Here is an 18,421-nt window from a genome sequence, read left to right on the forward strand (position 1 = left end):
TACTGGTCTGTGGGCTCACATTTGCTTCTTGTGGACACTGAGAAGACAGGGACAAGAGGGACAGTCTGACCTTGGCCTTTCATGGTCTGGGCACACAACCAAGGGTGAACCAACAGAACAAAGCTAGAGAAAGACACCCCCCTGCCCCACCAAGGGCAGTTTGGGGCAGGAGCCTGTTTTAGATACTCAGACACTTTCCAGATCACTTTCAGGATCCTTTTTGTAGGTTACATGAGATACTTGTGGAGATTGGAGTGAGTTCCATGCCTACATCTAGAGAAAGAAATACTAGTTAATAAGATGTTCTCCCTTCTGGTCATATCAGCCTCTCTGGCATGATTAAGACCAACATTTTAAAGACACAATGAGTAATTCTAATTCCTCTTTATTACTTTGATTGCTACTTTATATATATCAGTAATCAAAATCTTCTTTCTCTTCTTTGTACTCTTAATATTAGTTTTTATATAATTTGCTATCCTTTTTTGTACTTTCCTTTGGATGACTCCATATATCTTCTGAGTAGTCTGGTCCAAATGACTGCAGTAAAGACTGATTTAATTTCTTCTGGGGTGAAAGTTTCTGAACGTTGGAGAATTGACAGGGTTTGAGAATAAAGATCTACAAAGCGTGGACATGCTTTCCTCCTAAATCTGCTTGGGACCTCGCACCAAAGACAGATCCACTGGGTGAAAAGGATTGCTTGGTATTTAGCTGAAGCTTTCCAGAATGGATAGTGATTGTTTTCTGAGAGTTACTTTTTATGTTGAACTAGCAAGAAGAAAGCCCACATTGCCTTTTGCTAGATGCTCTGCAAAAGAGATTAACCCCTATTTCCCGGTAGCCATGACATGAAGCTGAGAGCTTTCCTGGGGAGAGCACAAACAGCAGTGAACCAATATGTTGGCCCCCATGCTAGAGCATATCTCCAAGCAAAAGTGTTTCATGACATAGAAATAAGATGATTTTTTTTTTTACACAGCTTGCATATGAGAGGTCTTTGTCCTTATCATTGTATTGGCTACCTATTTTCTAACTATAAACTTATATATTTTACTTTCAAAGCTAAAAGCTACTACTTTGTTCAGAGATAAGAGCAAGTTTTTTGTCTTGGTTTGAAGATTTTTTGTCTTTTATTTTCTGCAGATCAAATAAACAAGAAAAAGATCCCCTTTGCAACCTGTACTAAAATCCTCTATGATACATTCCTTTTTGAAGTAAAAATAGGCTAAGAAACAAAAGAGAGAAATTCTTCAATGGCTGACATCGGAAAGATTTTTTTCCTTTTTATTTTCCTTGTCAATTTCACAGGGAAATCAGAAGCTGCCTGTTTACTTCTGTTGTGATAAAGCTGTCGAAGATTTTTTTTTTTCCCCCTCTGATGCTGACATGCAAGTGGTTTGTGTTTGTTTTGGTTTTTTTCATGACAGGAAGTGAATAATAAAAAGAATCAGAGCCAATATACCACCCAGGCAAAAACCCACGCTGCACATTAGTGCTTGAAAGAATCCCATCCCAGTTCTCCCTGCACATCAGTCCCATAGTCCCTGGAGCTCAGCACTTCTTCCCACACAGACAGATGTGATAGATTTGCAAATACTGGCAAGAGCACAGAGACATCTTGTTATGAGCTTAATGGCTGAACAGAGCAACAGGCTTGGACTGCCTTTATTTTTTTTAATTTTTTTTTTTAGGTCAGCATTGGCAGTGATTTAAAAACAGGGTGGAATAAAGGTTGAAATGCTTTCTGAAATTATAATAAAAATATCATCTGTCTCTTTGGTTTATGGTGTAAGCACTCTCTCTGCCTGATGTTGAGTTGTATTGGCAAACAACATGTGCCACTGGGATGTTTAAAAAGTCATAAGAGGTTTGTAAATCAGATCTGTGCAGCATGCTACCAATTTGTTATTTTCTTGTTTTATCTGTTAACAGGAAAGGAGAAAGACAATACAAATGGCAATATGGTGTGCTCTGCTTTATTGGGGGTTTTTTAGGTGCTTGTGTCCTGGTAAATTACAGCGAGATGGTGGATTTGTTACTCTGTGGAGGTTGTTAACATGAAGTTATTTGATTTATTTTTGTGTAATTGGGGACCTCTCCTCCCATATCAATTATGTCAAAAGCATAATTTTCTAAATGTGTTCTCTTTTTTTCCCTGACAGAGAAGTCCTGAATTTTAATGTAGCCCTTTATTATGGTACAGAAGAATCAGAGACTGAGAACTTGGTCCCCATGTCCAGTCCATGGTTTGACCGTTATCCTCAAATCCTAACCTTCCTCTGGTTTAGCTTACTGAGACAATAAACATGGCTGCCAAGTTTGGATGTTGAAATCCATTTCTTTTCAATAGTCACACTGACATGGGCTGAACCCAATCCCCTAAATGGTTTCTGAACAGGCAGTTTATTGTTGTCCTTGTTTCCAGATTGCTGCTGGCCTCCTTGGCGTTTGCTCCAGCTCTGCATTTCTGTCACGCTCATGCCACTGGAAAGGAGATATTTTCAAGTTTATCAATACTTGGGCTTTGAAAGGACTTCTCAAGCAGGGAAATAAACAGCCTCTGTGTGTAAAACATTTGTTGATGGGTGGCTGAAAGTCACCCAAACCATTTCTGTGACGATGACAATTTTCTTTCATTTAAGCCATTACTGGTTGTGGAAGAGTAAGGCAGCATTAAACTAAAGCTGACAGCAATCACTGAAAAAATACCCATTTTTATCATCCCAGATTTTCTACATTTTCCAAATTCTCAGTGACTTTGAAGCTTGCTCTTTTCCCTTGCAGTGCAGGCACTGTAGTCTCCAAGCACTGAGGTCAGAGCCTGCTACCTGCAGCTTGTAGAAGGGAGAATGAGGCAGGTGGTCTCTGACCACCAGCATTTATTGAGTGTACAGTGATTATCTGACATAAAACTGCAGAAAAGCTTTGCCTTGTTCTCTGTTGTTGAAGATAGAGCAAAAAGACCTTACAAAAACCAAAACCTGGTGTGTCAAAATGCTCCAGGCTATCCCTGCAATCCAAGTGCTGGCTAATAGGCACAAAGGGATAGATATTAAAAACCTTCAGTAGCCTGATGTTTCTCAGTGTTGGGCGGTCTCAGCATTCATAGCTGCTGAAAAGAGTATTAAGTTTTTAAGAGCCTCTCAATTTCTTTGCAGTCCCCCAAAACCACCACCCCCACCAAACAAGCAATCCAAACCCAACCAAAATACCAGGTATATTTGACCACTCACTTTTGTTATTTCTGTCTGTGGCCCAACACATTTTTACTCTTTTCCAATTGACTGGAGGAGCATCAATAGGAGGAAGGGAAATTGTGGCGTGACGGTTTCTGCCCTCCTATGAATGAAGCAGATGTTCACTTGAGGCCACCATGGTTTTGAACTCCCCCAGTGTAAAGAGAGGAAGCAAATATGGATTTCCTGCATGTGGAGGATTGTTAAATATGTAAGTTATTGCAAATATTGCCACTAGACACTTCTTTGGGCTATTTTTTTAGAAGAAAATGCTGAGTAGCACTGCATTTCTTGAAAAACTTGATCCAAATATGCTCTGGTGGTCTCAAAGCCATTGTCAGAGAGGGTGAATAATCCACAGGAATTTTTGTGGATTGCAACTAAAGCTGGGTGTAAAACAGACCACAGGTCCCTGTTGAGAGTAAGGCCTTGCGATCAAATTTAGAAACAGAGATTTATGCTCCTGAAAGTTTTAGAGTAAAGGTTTGTCACCTTGAAATGAAGATAAGCCAGGAGGATCACAGTTCTGCTATCATTTTCCTTCAAGGTAACTTTCACTTTTAGCCTTTAAATATGTTACTGGGCCTCAGTTACTGACAGCATGTGCTGTTAAGGGTGACTTTAGGTATTTTAAAACAAAAAAATTGCACAATAAGCAGTTCCTTTCCTGGGTTTTCTCAGTCTCCTTCTCCCTCAAATAATCAAAATGCTGCTGCTGTTACAGTGTGCTCTGTTCTGCTTCAGATTATTTTCTACATCAGTTCATGACTTGCAGTTCCTGTGGGCTGCAAATTAATCCTTAGCAGTCTCTTGGAGTGTACTGTACATCCAGGTTCTTCAGTGTATTAATTTGACTATCAGTGTAGAAAATGCCAGTGGCTGTAAGGTTATATTACACACTTCATTTTTGTGTTTATTTTTCTGTATAATCCAGGAAATTACTTATAAATTTATAATCAGCATGACTGGACACATTAAGCTTTAAAACTGAAAAATACCACTTTTCAGGTTTTTAAGGATAGATTTAAAAAAAAATGGGCAGCATAAGAGTGTTTCTTTAAATGACTTTTCAAATGAAACCATTTACATGATTTAATGTGGCCTGTCTCTAAAGGCTGTACATACTGTACAAAGTACATATTGCAGAAAGCAGCCTTATAAAAATCTGAGTTTGGGTGAAGGATGCTGCAGTCCTTTTCCCAAGTATTGTGTGGATGTCTCTTTTTCCTTCCCGTGCAAACCAAAGAGGCCTGGCACTGAGTGCAGGGGGAGAGCTTCAGCCCAGGCCCCACCTGTTTGGGATTTGGGACAGAAGGGGTGTTCCCACTGTTAGGAAGAGAAATCGATAGACAGCTTGTGTGCACTCCTTCCTCTGCCTCCTCTGAAGCTCCTGGGCTGTGTGCAGCATTAGTACTGCGTGGTTTTGGTGGGAGTGGAAAAGGTCAGTTGTAAGTCAATAGTCCTGGGGTTTTTTGTGGGATTTTTTTTTTTTTCCTGTTTAAGCAGCTACTGACTTACCACAACTGGTGTTAACATTTACACATTTAGTTTGGTGACAACACTATTTTAGGGTTTGTTTATTTTTCCCCTGCTCGGGACGGAGGTTGAAATCCCAAAAGTCAGGGAGGGTTGCTGCTCCTCTCCCAAAAAAGGAGGAACCTGTCCTGGGATGGGCCGGGGGTCATTTGCTGGGAAGGAAAGATTTGTTTCATAGGGCTCTCCAGGGAACTGTGCAAAGGGAGCATAAATATCTTCACCCCGCTTTGTAGCCCGAATGTTCCTTGGGAAGCTGCAACCCATAATTTAAATCCATTGCACATGCCACCCTGGAAGCAGAGCCTTATACGTCGAGTGCATGGGCTGTCCTATTATGGGAAATCAACTTTGTTTTGAAGGGGAAGCACAGAGAGCATTGCTTCTGCGCAGGTCCTGGAATTTGAAACATTTCGGGGCCTCCAAAGAGCCCTGGCATTAGTTCCCATGCCGGCTGGGTGAAGTGAGGATCCTGCCTGTCCCTGCCTCTCCTGCCCGTCCCAGCCCGGGCTCCGCTGCCCTGGGCTCCTCTCTCTGCGGGGACACAGCTGGCCCTAAGCAGGGACAAGCCTAATCCAGCTAAAAGCTACTGGAGCAGCAAAGTTGGGATACACTTAGCCAAGAAATATTCCGCTGTTGTTTTCTTTTTCCTCTGTTTTGTGGAGAGATTTCATGTCTGCTCACATGCTTTGGTATGAGGAAGTGGAAGATGATTGTAAGTATGAACAGACTGACATAATTTATCACAATATTCACTTTGACAGAGCAGTGTAGTGCTGCACAGCCCACTAACAGCATGCATTTTTAAATGTTTGTTTTTCCAAGTCTAAAGGAGGAGAGCACCTGAGGGGGAAAATAAAGTGATGGGTTTTTTTGTCTCTAATAGGGGGCTAATATCCTTTACATTATGTATAAAATAAGTCATCCTGAAACAGTACCCAGCTCTCCTTTGAAGAAAAATAACACATTTCTTTCTGAAGTTCAACAGTTATTAAAACATGGGGTTAAAAAAGAGAGAATTGAGGTGACACACCAATACACTTGAAAAAAATAGCGTCATTATTCTAATAATTTGGCAACACATCAAAGGAGTGATCAGTTTCTTTGAACTTTAATGGCATATGCAGTTTCATTGCCTAATATTAACTTACAGAGTAAGAGAGCTCTTCTCTGGTTGCTGAACTGTCTGGTATCAGCTGAATGAGGGGGTGTCAGTTCAGTTCAGAGCGAGCAGCAGCTGAGCTCTCCCAGAAAAAAAACAAAAACCCAAAAAGACCCAGGCATCTTTTCCAGACTTGCACTTGTTTGTTGGTATAAAACAAACCCCTATGTGCAATATGAAGAGAAACAGAGGATGCCAAGAACAGGAGACTGAGGAGAGCCAAGAATGAAAGAATGACAGAGAGTTTTAAAATTCATCCACCATGCTCCCAGATGATCTTTCTTCTTCCTCCCCCACCCAGGCTCTCAGAACAGATTGTGCCAGTGAAAAAATAAGTGTCAGTGTTGTCTGGACATAATCTGTGGTCTCTGCCCCCTGTTTTATAATGTATTTTGGCTCTTACACTTTCAGCTTAGTCCTGTGAGATAGAATTTCTGTTTTTCTCTATTTTCTGCTCATAAAAGGCAGGGAAATACAGACATGTTGTTATTTATCTCCTTAGCATATAATGGACTGTGTGGTCCATGTGATGAAGACAGTCTCAAAATAAGATTAATTTTTTTTATGTTTGACAAGAAGGAAACTTAAAACAGAAAATTTCAAGGTGCAGGTGTGGTCTTATGCCACATTTGCTTTCCCTTTTTGCAAGATGAAGTCAAACATTATTTTTTTGCGCAATAAATAAAACTTGAATTAGCTATTAATTTTCCAGACAGTTTTGTACTGCTTGAAGAGCTCCTTCAGTGATAACATTTTTTTACTTATTGGACACAGTCTAGAAGTTCAAGTAAGATAGAACAAGGAGAGCAACATTACCACAAACTGAATAATTATGAGAAAGTTTTCTTAACTTCTGAAAAGGTTGGAGGTGCAGTTGGGCAGAAGAAATGTCTTGGGTTTCTCCTAAGAGGCTTTAGTCCTGACTCGCAAGAAGATTCTTTGGAGAGGAATAAGGAAAATTTGTTTTCTTTACTTTTCTATATACTCCCTTTCCAAGGGAAATCACAGTATCAGCCCAGATTTCTTTTCCTCAGCCTTGGGGAAGAGATGGTGCTGCAAGGAAAGTTGGGCAGGTGCTTGCTAAGTAAGGGGGAAATATATTTACTGCTTAGTTCAAAAGTTGTAATTTCACTCTGGAAATGTAGAAGATTAGTAGATGAAAGAAAGAAAAAAAAATAGTTGTGATAGAGGTTTTGTAAAATATGAATAGAAACCAGAGTTCATCTAGCAGATGAATAGCATTCATGACAAGAGCCATTAAATCACTTGCTAAATTATGTTATGTAAGTCTGTCCATATCTAAAATGAAAGGGTGATGTCCTAGCACTTTTTGGGAGTTATTTAGCTGAATGGATTTCCTCAGCTGTATCCTCACTCTTTTGAAGAGCATGACATTTTTCTTTATATAATTTTCTATAATATTTTCAAGGGGGTTTTAATAGCTTTATTTCAATAAAAATGGAAAAACATGTATCTGCACTTTGTGACAAGTTGTGCCCAAAATAATGTTCCCAAATTTGTCCTCTGCCTTCATTCAGGACATGTCACATCCCTTACTTGTTGTCTTTGCTTCTTTTGCTTTTCTTTCCATATTGGATGAAAACTTTTTGCTTTTAAGGGTGACAGTGGTCACTTACACCTTTGTATTGTTTTTAAGTCCATCCTTTCTCTTTTCTTGTTGGCCCCTCTTCAACCCTTCATCCACCTCTTCACTCACCCCTTCCCTTTTGTGTTCTGTTCTCCCCTGTGCCACAGCAGTAAAGATGGGTTCTTCATTCCCTGACTCGTCTCACTTTAGCTGAGAATGACCTTTGTGAAATACAAAGGTATTTATTCATTGCCCAAGGGCTTTGCTTTCTTTCCTGAGCTGTTCAGTGTTTACTTCTTCCTGAGTCAGACTGGAAACTCCTTGGGGCAGCTGCTGTCTCTTCCTCAATTTCTGCAAAGTCTTTGAAAATGACACCTAAATAATAAAGTGGCAGGGAAATGAGATATCATAAATTTCATTTTGTTTTAATTAAGATGAGATTACTGGGAACTTCATTTCAGAAGTCAGTCTCCCTAGGGGATTCAGTATCATATGCTGTATTTCTTCCTTCTAGCAGATATAATCCTCTTTCTGTGTCCTTATTTTGACATGGAACCAAATTCTGCTTGCAGTCACACACAGGCATCCTCTTTCTCTGCTTGGATTTGCACAAAGTAGTGACTAAAAATAGAATTAATCATCCAGCATGGAAAAGAAATTAATCCCGCCTGAAAGTCGGTGGCCACAAGAGGTCTCCTTGAGGATGCCATGGATGTTCCTCAGCCGGAGTCCATCCAGGTTCACACCTCAGTTCAGATATTTCTGAAGTGAATTCCCAGATGCCCGGTTCCCTGATGTGCAGCAGTGCCCAACCCAGGGATGTGCCCTGCATCCCTTTTGGAGGAGGCTGACTCAAAGCCAGGCTCTGGGTCTGGCTGGTGGGCACTGACTCACAGTGGGTGTGTGGGGCACCAGGGTGACACTGGAGCTCCTCCAGAAGGAGCCCTGTGACACACACACACGCCTTGCAGGAGAATGCTGGCCTGGCAGGCTCCTCCTGATGGGCCACATGATCTTCTGTGGCCCAACACAGCTCGGGGAGATGGGAGGGGCATGGCAGCAAACTTCTTTGGATCTTGGTTGTAAGGAGAGAACTTCTTGGAAAGTCACACCCTACCTAGTGCAGGAGGGTTATTCCTCACCCTCTGTCTGCTCCCTCAGCCCTGGTCCTCTGGCTGCCCACAGGAATCACAGCTGCCCAAAGATCCCTCCAAAACAATTATTGATTTAATTATGTGTATTCAAAGAATGGGAGTCTAAGAGCATGCTGCATTCTATGAAAATATAAACTTTTTTTAAAAGGAAACAAGTCAATTATTTTACTAATCAAATAGTTGCTGATAAGATCACGTTTTTTATTACTGAAAAGATACAATATTTGTAGAAATAGGTTAACCATTTGACTAATAACACATTATTGACAAATATTTGAACAATGTGAAATTATTCAAACCAAATTGTTCCGGGGGTTAAGTGTTTTTAAATGATCTCCAGAGGAAACAGGATTAGACTCATATATTTTTGTCATGGATTACTGTGAGACAAAATCACGTTGAATGGTATTTTAAACCAAGCAGCCTCAATTTGAAAGAGCTGACTTGTTGATTTTCACAGTACATTTTCAATTAAATGTTACCCCAAAGCTTAATTATCATTTAGGAGGATAACCATTGTACTGTGTTATAGCTAACTGCTGGATAAAGACTTCTCAATAAATTTAGTGGAACTTTGTGGCATCACATTGCCGTTGCAGGAGATGCACTTGTGGTAATACTGTATCACTGCCAGGGGAAGCAAAATGACATTGGGAATTTTAAATACTTGTGCCTTATCAAAGACTGAGCTTTGTGGAAAGCAGGAATAATGGTTAATGGAGTGTGGCTTTCCAGAACATCTTGCCAACTGTTCTGCACCGAGGAACAAGATCCTTCATCTTCCCAGAAAAACACGTGGAGCAGAGGAGTTGTTTGGGTTCAGAGTACTCACTGCAGAGACCACAGAGACTTCCCTTCTAGGTTACTTACCACATGTGCAACAAGTCAGAACATTTTTAATTATGTGCTTTGAAGGACAGATAAGCTGCATTTTAGCAAAGTCATAAACTTTCTTGGTTCTTCTTGCAAGCCGTATTATGGGATATTATTTAGAGCGTGAGGCTGATGCTATTTGAGAGATTTTCTGGTCCTTTCTCTAATTCTGTATTTTTTAAATATCCAAATCTATCTGTTGTGGGTTTTTTTTTTTTAGTTGTATGCAGTCTTTTATTCTGAAGAGCAAATATAGTTTTTAAATATTATGAGAATGTGTAGAAGAAATAGTATTATGTGAGCAGAAGCATATGTTCTTGTAATTTTGGATATGTTCATACAAGATAACAGTTAACATGCCAGAATTATACTTAATTTCTTTCTTGAAGAATTTTTAAAGGATTGTTATCTTCAGCAGAAAGAAAGTAGCATAATTTCAATGATAATAAAATAAGAATATACAGTTTTAAAAGTTTCCTCAAAGAAACCATTACAGAAGTATGTTAGTCCTAAGGGTGATTTTTTTTCCCCTAGAGTAGTTTGCTATGAAGTAACATAATCATTTGAGGGTTCCTTAAAAAAGAAAAAAACAGCTTAAAAAAACTTCAGTGTGTAGAAATGACCTAAATGTTGATCCAGAATATCACATTTTGCTTACCTTGCCTTTGCTAAAATCTTTGACAAGAACTCTGGGGATATAGAGGTGAGAATGAGAGAGAAAATGAGTTTTAGTCAGGTTAATCAAACCTTCTGTGCCTGTTTCTTTAAACCAGTTCATTCCTCTGGATGTCAAAAAAGTGTGAGAAAACTCTGGGTCTCTTGGCCTTCAGAGTGTCCCAGTAAAAACAGAAATGTCAGCATCTGATATTTTTAATATAAACTTGGAAAGAAGAAGGGCAGATAATGCACACTGGATGAGGTATACAGCATTGTTCAGCTGGACGCACAATAACCTGTATTTTTTATAAAGTGTGAAAGTTCTTATCCCATGTGAGAAATCAGCTACACTGGGTGCAGGAGCATGGCCATGAGCATGGGATGCCTGCAGGGGAGCCTCCCTGTCCCACCACCTCAGGGCTTGCCATGTTCTGAAATTAGTGCCTGCTTACGTGGCAGAGCATCTGCGTGCCTGCACGCTGGTTTGTACAGGAAATTATCCCCAGGTAAGGCTTTAAATTCTCTGTAGCACAGGGAATTGAGGGAATTTAAAGGGTGATTGGAATTTGACATTTCTGTTTTTTTTACTCTGAAAGATACTTTGATTAAAGTGTTGAAAAGCCCAGCTAATGGCGGTGTTGCTGCTGCTTCAGATATACAGAGTATGAAATTTGAAGGCAAGCCAAATCACAATGAAACAGAATAATGATGTCCTTGGTTTATTTTTCACTTGGTACATTCAGGTTTTGATTGGATTGTGAGTGAGGCAACAGTTTTCTCTTCCCAGAAATCACTGCTAGTCCTTGGAGGTTTGCAGCCTGTTGTCAAAGCAGAAGCGTTTCCCTGTGAAGGTCATGGACTGCAGTGGCTGGAGAAAACCGAGGGCTGGGAGGGGAGCAAAGGAAAGAAAGAAAGGATTTATTTATTGGTCCTAACCAGGTACAGGCTCCTCATAAGAAACATTTCTGCAGTGAAATCTATTACTGCTTTGACACAGCTCGCACTCCGCTGATGGTGTGTGTATCAAAGAAGTTGTTTAGAAATCTGAGGTCTCTGTTCATCTGTCCTCCTCTCTCCTAAGCCTCTCTGTGCTCATCACACACAAATGGTTCAATATCCTTCACCTTGTTGATTCAGTGTTGGTTCCCCCCCCCCCCACCCCAGCATTTTAAAGTTGACTGTTCATGAAGTATTTCACTCTGAACAAACCTCAAAGCTACCTAGCTGTTGCTGAGCTCGGAGAAAATCAATGCAAGCGCTGTATTTTCTAATACATTAATAACATTAAATAGCTAGCAGTGTTGGAGGTGTTAAAGAGCACCTTGTGAAGTTACTGGGTGGTGGATTGTCTGTGACATGTTCTGATGTAAATGTTTGATGCTGTTGATAGAAATAACTGGGAGTGTTTGTGTCCATTTCTTTGACACAGGGAAAATGCTGTAAGACATAAAGCTATCCTGTCACATTCCTGGGCTTAGAAAGTAGGAGTCCCCAGCCCTCCCTGGCTGTCTAACTCATTCCAGAGCTGATCAACTAATAAGAATGGAAAACATAAGCAAGTCTGTTTGGGCTGGGGGGACCAAGAGGGACAGAGGCTCTCCTTGCTGCAGAGAGATCCAGGTGGGAGTAGCAAAGACAATCCTGCTTTAATTAATGAGGGCACCTGCTCGTCAAAATGAAGGAGAAGAGGAAAGTTACAAACCTGCGGTGGACTTGTAGACATGATGTGTACAGGCTTACTAACTCAAAAAACTCAGTTTAGTGGTTTTTTGTGCTGCTTTTGGTGAAGATTTTAAGAAACTCCAAATTATTTTGCACCGGATTTCAGGAATACAGCAGTATTTCTTTTATTCATTTTACTTTATTTACTGTTGACCTTTTCTTATCATGGGGTTTAGTACATATTTTATTCCCTGCCCCACCCTTCCAAGTCCTGCCAACGACTCTGGAAATAGAGATCAGTATATTTTTACACCAAAATCTAAGATCACATTTATAAATGCCTGGTTGGTTGATGGTTACTCACACTCCAAAAATGTAGAAGATCCAGATTAAAATGTTTGCTCTGCTTATACTCTGTTTACAGAGGAGGAAGTTTTGGTAGCATTGGATGTTGAATGGAAACCAAAGGTGAAGCCAAGTAACTTTTCACAAAAACGAATTCTTGTTTTCTCGCCAAAACATGAGAACAGTTCCTTTTATAGTAGTCTGTAAAGGACAAGCATGTTGTAGGCTTCATTCTGACCTTTCTGTTCTTCCTAATAATTAAATAAATCAGTTTTGAAAGCTCTAGAAAGAATTATGGAGGGAATTTAAAACTGTGAAATAAAAGGTGGATTCTAGGAGCAGATATCTAACAGTAGAATGTGTAACACTTATTGTAAACAAAAAACTTACTGTAAACAAATTTATATTTATAAATAAAAGAAATCATCCTAAATCTGATTTTTTTTTTCTGTAACAGTTTGAAGTTCTATCATACCTGCATCCTTGCCTACAGGATGTCTCAGTGACACTAGCATAGATCTGAAAAAGGTGCTTGCATCAAGATGTTTTCTTATATAAGTAGAACTTGTACTTAGTTATATCAAATTCCTCTATTAGGAGTAAAAGCTATCCTCAGTGAAGTGGTGTTTCTGTCCCAGTTACCTGACTGATGTAAAGCTTCAGAGAATGTAAGTTGGGGCACATTTTTGCCTTGGGAAAGGAAATCTATTGGATTATGTTGTCCATCTCTATTTCCTGTTCAAAACAAGGCATGTTTTTACAGAATCAATTCAGAATTACTGCTGGGTTTAGCACAGTTGCTAACTTAATAATGTTTTTCAACTGTTACAGCTAAAAACCATAATTGGAAACATTTTATGTTTCTTTTGAAAGAAACTGAATGACAGTAACATTCACCCTTTCATCTTGTAAGGACAAACCTATTTTTCTTAGGGAATAGTAGCTGAATTGTGAAGCCCAAACTCTTTCTACGAATACTGTTGTCAGCTCTCTTATTTTCTCTTTAGTCCTTTTGCTGTTTTTCCATTTCTCTGAGTCATCCACATCCATTGCTGTACTGCTTTAGCTACTTTAAATAAGCCCTTTCCTCCCCCAATAAGGCTTGCTAATTATTGAGTGTTATCTTAAGCTGATTTAACAGTCATTTTGCCAACTCTTCGCAGCTGCTGCTACTGCTGAATTGATTCATTTTGCACTTGACATGTTGCAGGCAAATGTGAAGCAAAGTTTACTTGACCAATAATCCTCCCCCTAACTGAAGGAAGGATGTGATTTGAACAAGGACTTGTTCAAAATGTGGACAGGTTTTATTTTTTCCCCTAAATCTGCCTACTGTAGCCACCAAGGTTATTTGCTTCTTATCTGTTAAATTCTTATCTAGAAAGTGAAAAATGTCTTAGCCCTAAATAGTAACCAAGGAATTCATTTTTTAACTCATGCAATAAGTCAATCTATGGAGGCTTTTTTTTGATGGATTATGAGTTCCTAAGAGGTGTTGTATCTGTCTTGGAGTGCTTCCAGAAACTGTTGCTCAGCCTATAAACTGATGATATTTCACAGACTCGCAGAGCAGCCAAGGCTGGAAGATGCCTCTGGAGATCATCTACTCTAATTACCTGCTCAGAGCAGGGTCAGTGAGAGCAGGTTGCTCAGGGTAATGTCAGCTTGGGTTTTAAATATCTCCAAGGATGGAGACTCCACAGCCTGTCCCAGCAGCTGACTGTGCTCACAAAAATCTGTTTTTCTTCTTAAGTATCTATGGAATTTCCTCTAAATTTCCATTTATGCCTGTGGTCTCTCATTCTGCCAGTGGGCACTGAAGAGAAGAGTCTGACTCTGTCTGCTCTGCTCCCTCCCATCAAAAATTTAGTTACTGATAAAATTTAGTTGCTGATGAACCTTCACAGCTCCCAGCTGAGCAGTCCCAGTTTGCTCAGCCTTTGCTCATCTGCAAGGTGGTCCAATCACTTTGTCATTTCTTTGTGGCCCTTTAATGGACTCACTCCAGTGTGTCCATACTGGGCAGCCCAGCACTGGACTCAGGGTTCCAGTTTTGTCTGAGCAAGGTTCAGCAGAGAGGAAGGATCATCTCTCTTATCCTGCTGGAAACAGTCTGCCTGATGCAGCCCAGGATAACATTTGCCTTCCCTGCTGCCAGGGCACATTGCTGGCTCATGCCCAGCTTCGTGAACACCAGAACCATTTTTGGAAAGCTGTTTTCCAGCTGTTTGGTCTCCAGCTTCTTCTACTGGTTCATGCAGTGGTTCCTCCCTCTGTGCAGGACTTTGTGCTTCCCCTTCTTGAGCTGCACAAAGCTCCTGTCAGATTTCTGGACAGACATTTTACAACCGGCTCCAAACTTGAGCCCAGCAGTTCAGCTAGTTTTCAATACACCCCACTGGCCACTTAGTCTATTACTAAAGCTCCAAGCCAGGGTTTTTTAAATGAAAATGTTAGAGGAGACAGTGTTAAAAGTCTTGCTGAAGTCAGGATAAATAGCATCAAGTGCTGTCCCCCTCCTCACTGAGCCAGTCACCTCTTCATGAAATGCTGTCAGGTTGGTCAGGCATTACTTTCCTTTGTAAAACCAGGCTGACTACACTCCTAGTCAGCTTCTTTTCTTCCCTTTCATATGTTAGGACTTGATTTCAAGGATGATTTGCAGGTTTTTCAGAGGATTTGTTTCATTGCTTTCCCAGATTACCCAAATATTCTTTGCTTTATTTGGAAATAAAAGCCATTTACTTTTTTGCCCTTCCTCCAGAGCCTCCCACAATCACAAAGGCCTCTCTCAAATAATCAATAGTCACCTTGCAGTGACTCTGACCAGCTCTTTCAGTGCTTTTGTCTGCCAGCAGCCTGTCTGACTAGTGTGGAAGGTGGCTTTAAAGAGAGATTTGGGATCTCTCATGTTCTGTTGATGCCAGGTTTTTGCAGGGTGTGCACACAAGAATCAAAACTGTCCATATTCGCCTGTGTGCCCATATTGTAAACTAGCTGCAAATCAATTTAGAGCTAGTCTTTCAGGATGTATTCATCTGAATTCCAGCTTATCAGAACATCCCTTTACTGGAAAACCCATCTAGATAAACTATTATATACTATGGAATGTCCATTGTTTTTTAAACTTATTCAAGTTAAAAACTACTTAAATATACGCAGCAAACACCTGCAGTAGTATCAGCATATTTCTGGAAGTTATTTAAAAATTAGAAGTTAGCAAACTGTCTAAGGTACTACTTTAATTTGATTCATATTCTGTGAAAATATGGTTATTATTTTGAAGACTTGCTGAAAATTTACTCTGAGTGCAAAAATTTTTAGAAAGCCTCAGAGACCTTTAGTTTATATAGATTTAAACATGCTGAGATTTTATTTTTGATGTCTTTAATGCAAAATCAGAGGAATAAAAGTAAGCCTTTTAAAATGGTTGTTGCCTTCCAAATGAATGCTGTTATTGGGTGTACAGTCAATGTGTCTCTTATGAAAGTACTGTGGTTGACTTTGCCACTTTAATACTTTAGATGAACATAAATTCTGTTTGTTCCATCTTTCTCTGTATCTGCCTTATGTTTAGGTAATTTTTGTTATCATCTTCTGTTATTATAGCAACTTCAATATGCTTCCTGATTATTTTCTAGTAAGAAGAAACCATCAGTGTTTTTAATAACTAATAAGAGATGGTAGTTATTTTTCCAGGCTATATTCGTTTATGTCACCTGAGTTTAAGCCCTATTTTTAATGTTATTTTTATTTGTTAAAGTGTAGCCAAGAAAGAGTTAGCTGCTTTTTGAACTGTTCAGTAGCATATTCTGTGATTACATGAATGTGTAGCTCAGGTAACTGCTAAAATTTAGAATAAGACATTTGACGTGAGGTATTGGAAATATTTACTTATAATCAGAAGTCATTCAGTTCCATTCTAATGGGAAAGACCCCTAGCTGGGAACCTATTAGAAACCTGAGGACTCTTTTTGGAAACTTGTGCTCTTATATAAGAGCTTTACATTAAAACATAATATTTTTGAGCCAGAAAGAAAATGTATTGTGCATGTTACAGTTTCCAGGGTTCCCTAAGTCAATATCACTTCTTTGAAAGTTATATTCTGTTTCAGTTTTACATCACACAAATTTGCATCATCTCTATTTTGTTTTATTGGAATGCTTTGTGCTGTAACTTGCATCCACTGAAGCCTGTGTTTTGGTCTACAGCTAAACCCACAGCTGTGACCAGCCATGGGAAGTTACTTTTAGTTACTGATCCACTATTTCTTTCTCACACAGAAACAGCACAGCTCTCTGCAATTGCCTGAGTCCTTTGCCAAATACCAGACATTACATTTTACCTATGATGATTTCATTTTCTGTTTTCTACACAGTAAAAAATCCCTGGATTTTTTTTTCCCAAGGATTTTTTTGTTTTAGTTTTGTTTTATTGTTGTGGGGTTGGTTTTTGGGGTTTTATGGTGTTTTTTTGGTTGTTTGTCTTGTTGTTTCACTGAGAATGTTCCTGGGGAGTTCTTGTACCTGAGTCTGGAATACTCTAGGAGTTTTTAATGTATTCTCTGTACCATATAGCCTGCAGTGTGCTGTGAAATATAAATGAACATGTCAGCAGTCTGCTTTGCAGATATGTAATACAATCAGTGGGTCTACAAGCATTAATTGGATATTAATTGCCAATGTGCTGTGCAAAATTCTGAGGCCCAGATGGGATTATGAATTTGTAATCACTGTAAACAAAAACCTGGTTAGTTTTTAGTCAATGAATTTGAATACTGAAATTAGGTTGGCAGAAGAGACCAAGAATGTGATTTCTGTATGAAAAGAGAAGTTGTCATGGTGTAACCAGGGCTGCAATCATAGCTGAAAATGATCAAAGATGTTGCAAGAAAGAATCCTGGAGGTGAGTTTATGAAGCTTCAAGCACCTCATGTGATGGTAGTGACAGTTATTAGCTATTACAGCTGTTGTTGAAAGATCTAGTTATTCTAAGCATATCACACATGATCTGAGTGGAATGAATGTATAAATCGTTCTAATTATTATTGATATGGTATAACAGCTGAAAGTAGTATTTGTGGGAAATCGTATGCACACTTCAATTAAGCTATAATATAAATGCAATTTGAAATGTAACTGCAGATTAAGTGTAACACTCAAGCCTGACTTCATGCAGAGAAACCCTCTTATGGGGCCCTGACTGTTAACAGTATCATCATTTATAACAGACAAAATGTCAGTGCTGCAACCCAGTCAGAATTGCACCAGAAAATCAGTGAATCCCTTTGTTTCTGTGACTAATGTAGTCACTACCCCAGATTTCCTTAAGCACACAGCCTTCCTGCCTCAAGATTTCTTTATGGAGGCCAGGAGGACAGAGCTGGCTTTCAAAGCAATTCCAACACTAGCAGGGCAACTTGCACCTCCACTTTGTGGGGTTATTTATTCATACATTCATGTCTTCTCATATTTCCAACAAAAGAAATGCATTTATATATTTACAGAATATTTACAAGGTTTTGTTTTGATGATACAAATATCATGGTAATTGTAGCCTGCCTGAAGAATAGGGGATGCTGGGGACAGTAGGAACTGAAGAAAAAACAGAATCAGGAAGGATGTTTGAAGCTGCACCAGGATGTGAGGCAAAGGGAGAGAAGGAGTCATCCAGAGCACAGCCAGAGAGGTTTGGAGGAAAGACCTGAGATGCATGTCAGCTGCAGAGCTCTGCCATGATAATGCATGCCAGTGAAGAGTTTGCATGAGAATGTAAGGTGAAGAAAACCCTAAAGAGATACAAGCAGGAGTAGCAGATCTTGGAGTTCATTTTAGCTCTCTTTATGTCTCCTTTGGATCCTTGTGTCACCATGTCCTCACAGGCTGGTTGGCAGGTGGATTTGCAAGACTATGCTGCTGGAGTTACAGCTCTCACGGAAGGGAGTATGGTAACAAGGATGAGAAAGCACAGGTCTCTCACTCAGAGCCCTTTCTTGTTCTCCTCCCTGCCAGGTCTGCTGTATGTCGCTTCACCACGTCCCTTATAATCTAAATCATCTTGTTCTGTGTGTATAATAAACCACATGCTTGCCTGATGCAGTATGGTATAAATTACAGATTATGCACAAAATTGTGATGGGTTCAATTAATCACAGGCTAAGTTAATTTAGACCTCACACTGGAATATCTGTATTAAACATCAACTCAA

The 18,421-nt window shown here is 39.6% G+C and overlaps 1 protein-coding gene across 7 annotated transcripts in view; it reads left to right on the plus strand.

Annotated features, from left to right (window-relative positions):
• The window catches only part of DMD (dystrophin), a 1,148,514-nt gene that overhangs the window by 168,112 nt on the left and 961,981 nt on the right, over positions 1-18,421 (plus strand). The window contains exon 1 of one of the 7 annotated variants that reach the window (XM_030961398.1): positions 5,026-5,487. The exons of the other annotated variants lie outside the window; for them this stretch is intronic. Within the exon in view, the coding sequence (XP_030817258.1) occupies positions 5,445-5,487 (43 nt within the window). The 5' untranslated portion in view covers positions 5,026-5,444. Of the gene's footprint in view, positions 1-5,025; positions 5,488-18,421 lie in introns of those variants that run through there. 7 annotated transcript variants of the gene reach the window in all.

The sequence above is a fragment of the Camarhynchus parvulus genome, chromosome 1 (genome assembly GCF_901933205.1).
Source record: "Camarhynchus parvulus chromosome 1, STF_HiC, whole genome shotgun sequence".
NCBI classification, from domain to species: Eukaryota; Metazoa; Chordata; class Aves; order Passeriformes; family Thraupidae; genus Camarhynchus; species Camarhynchus parvulus.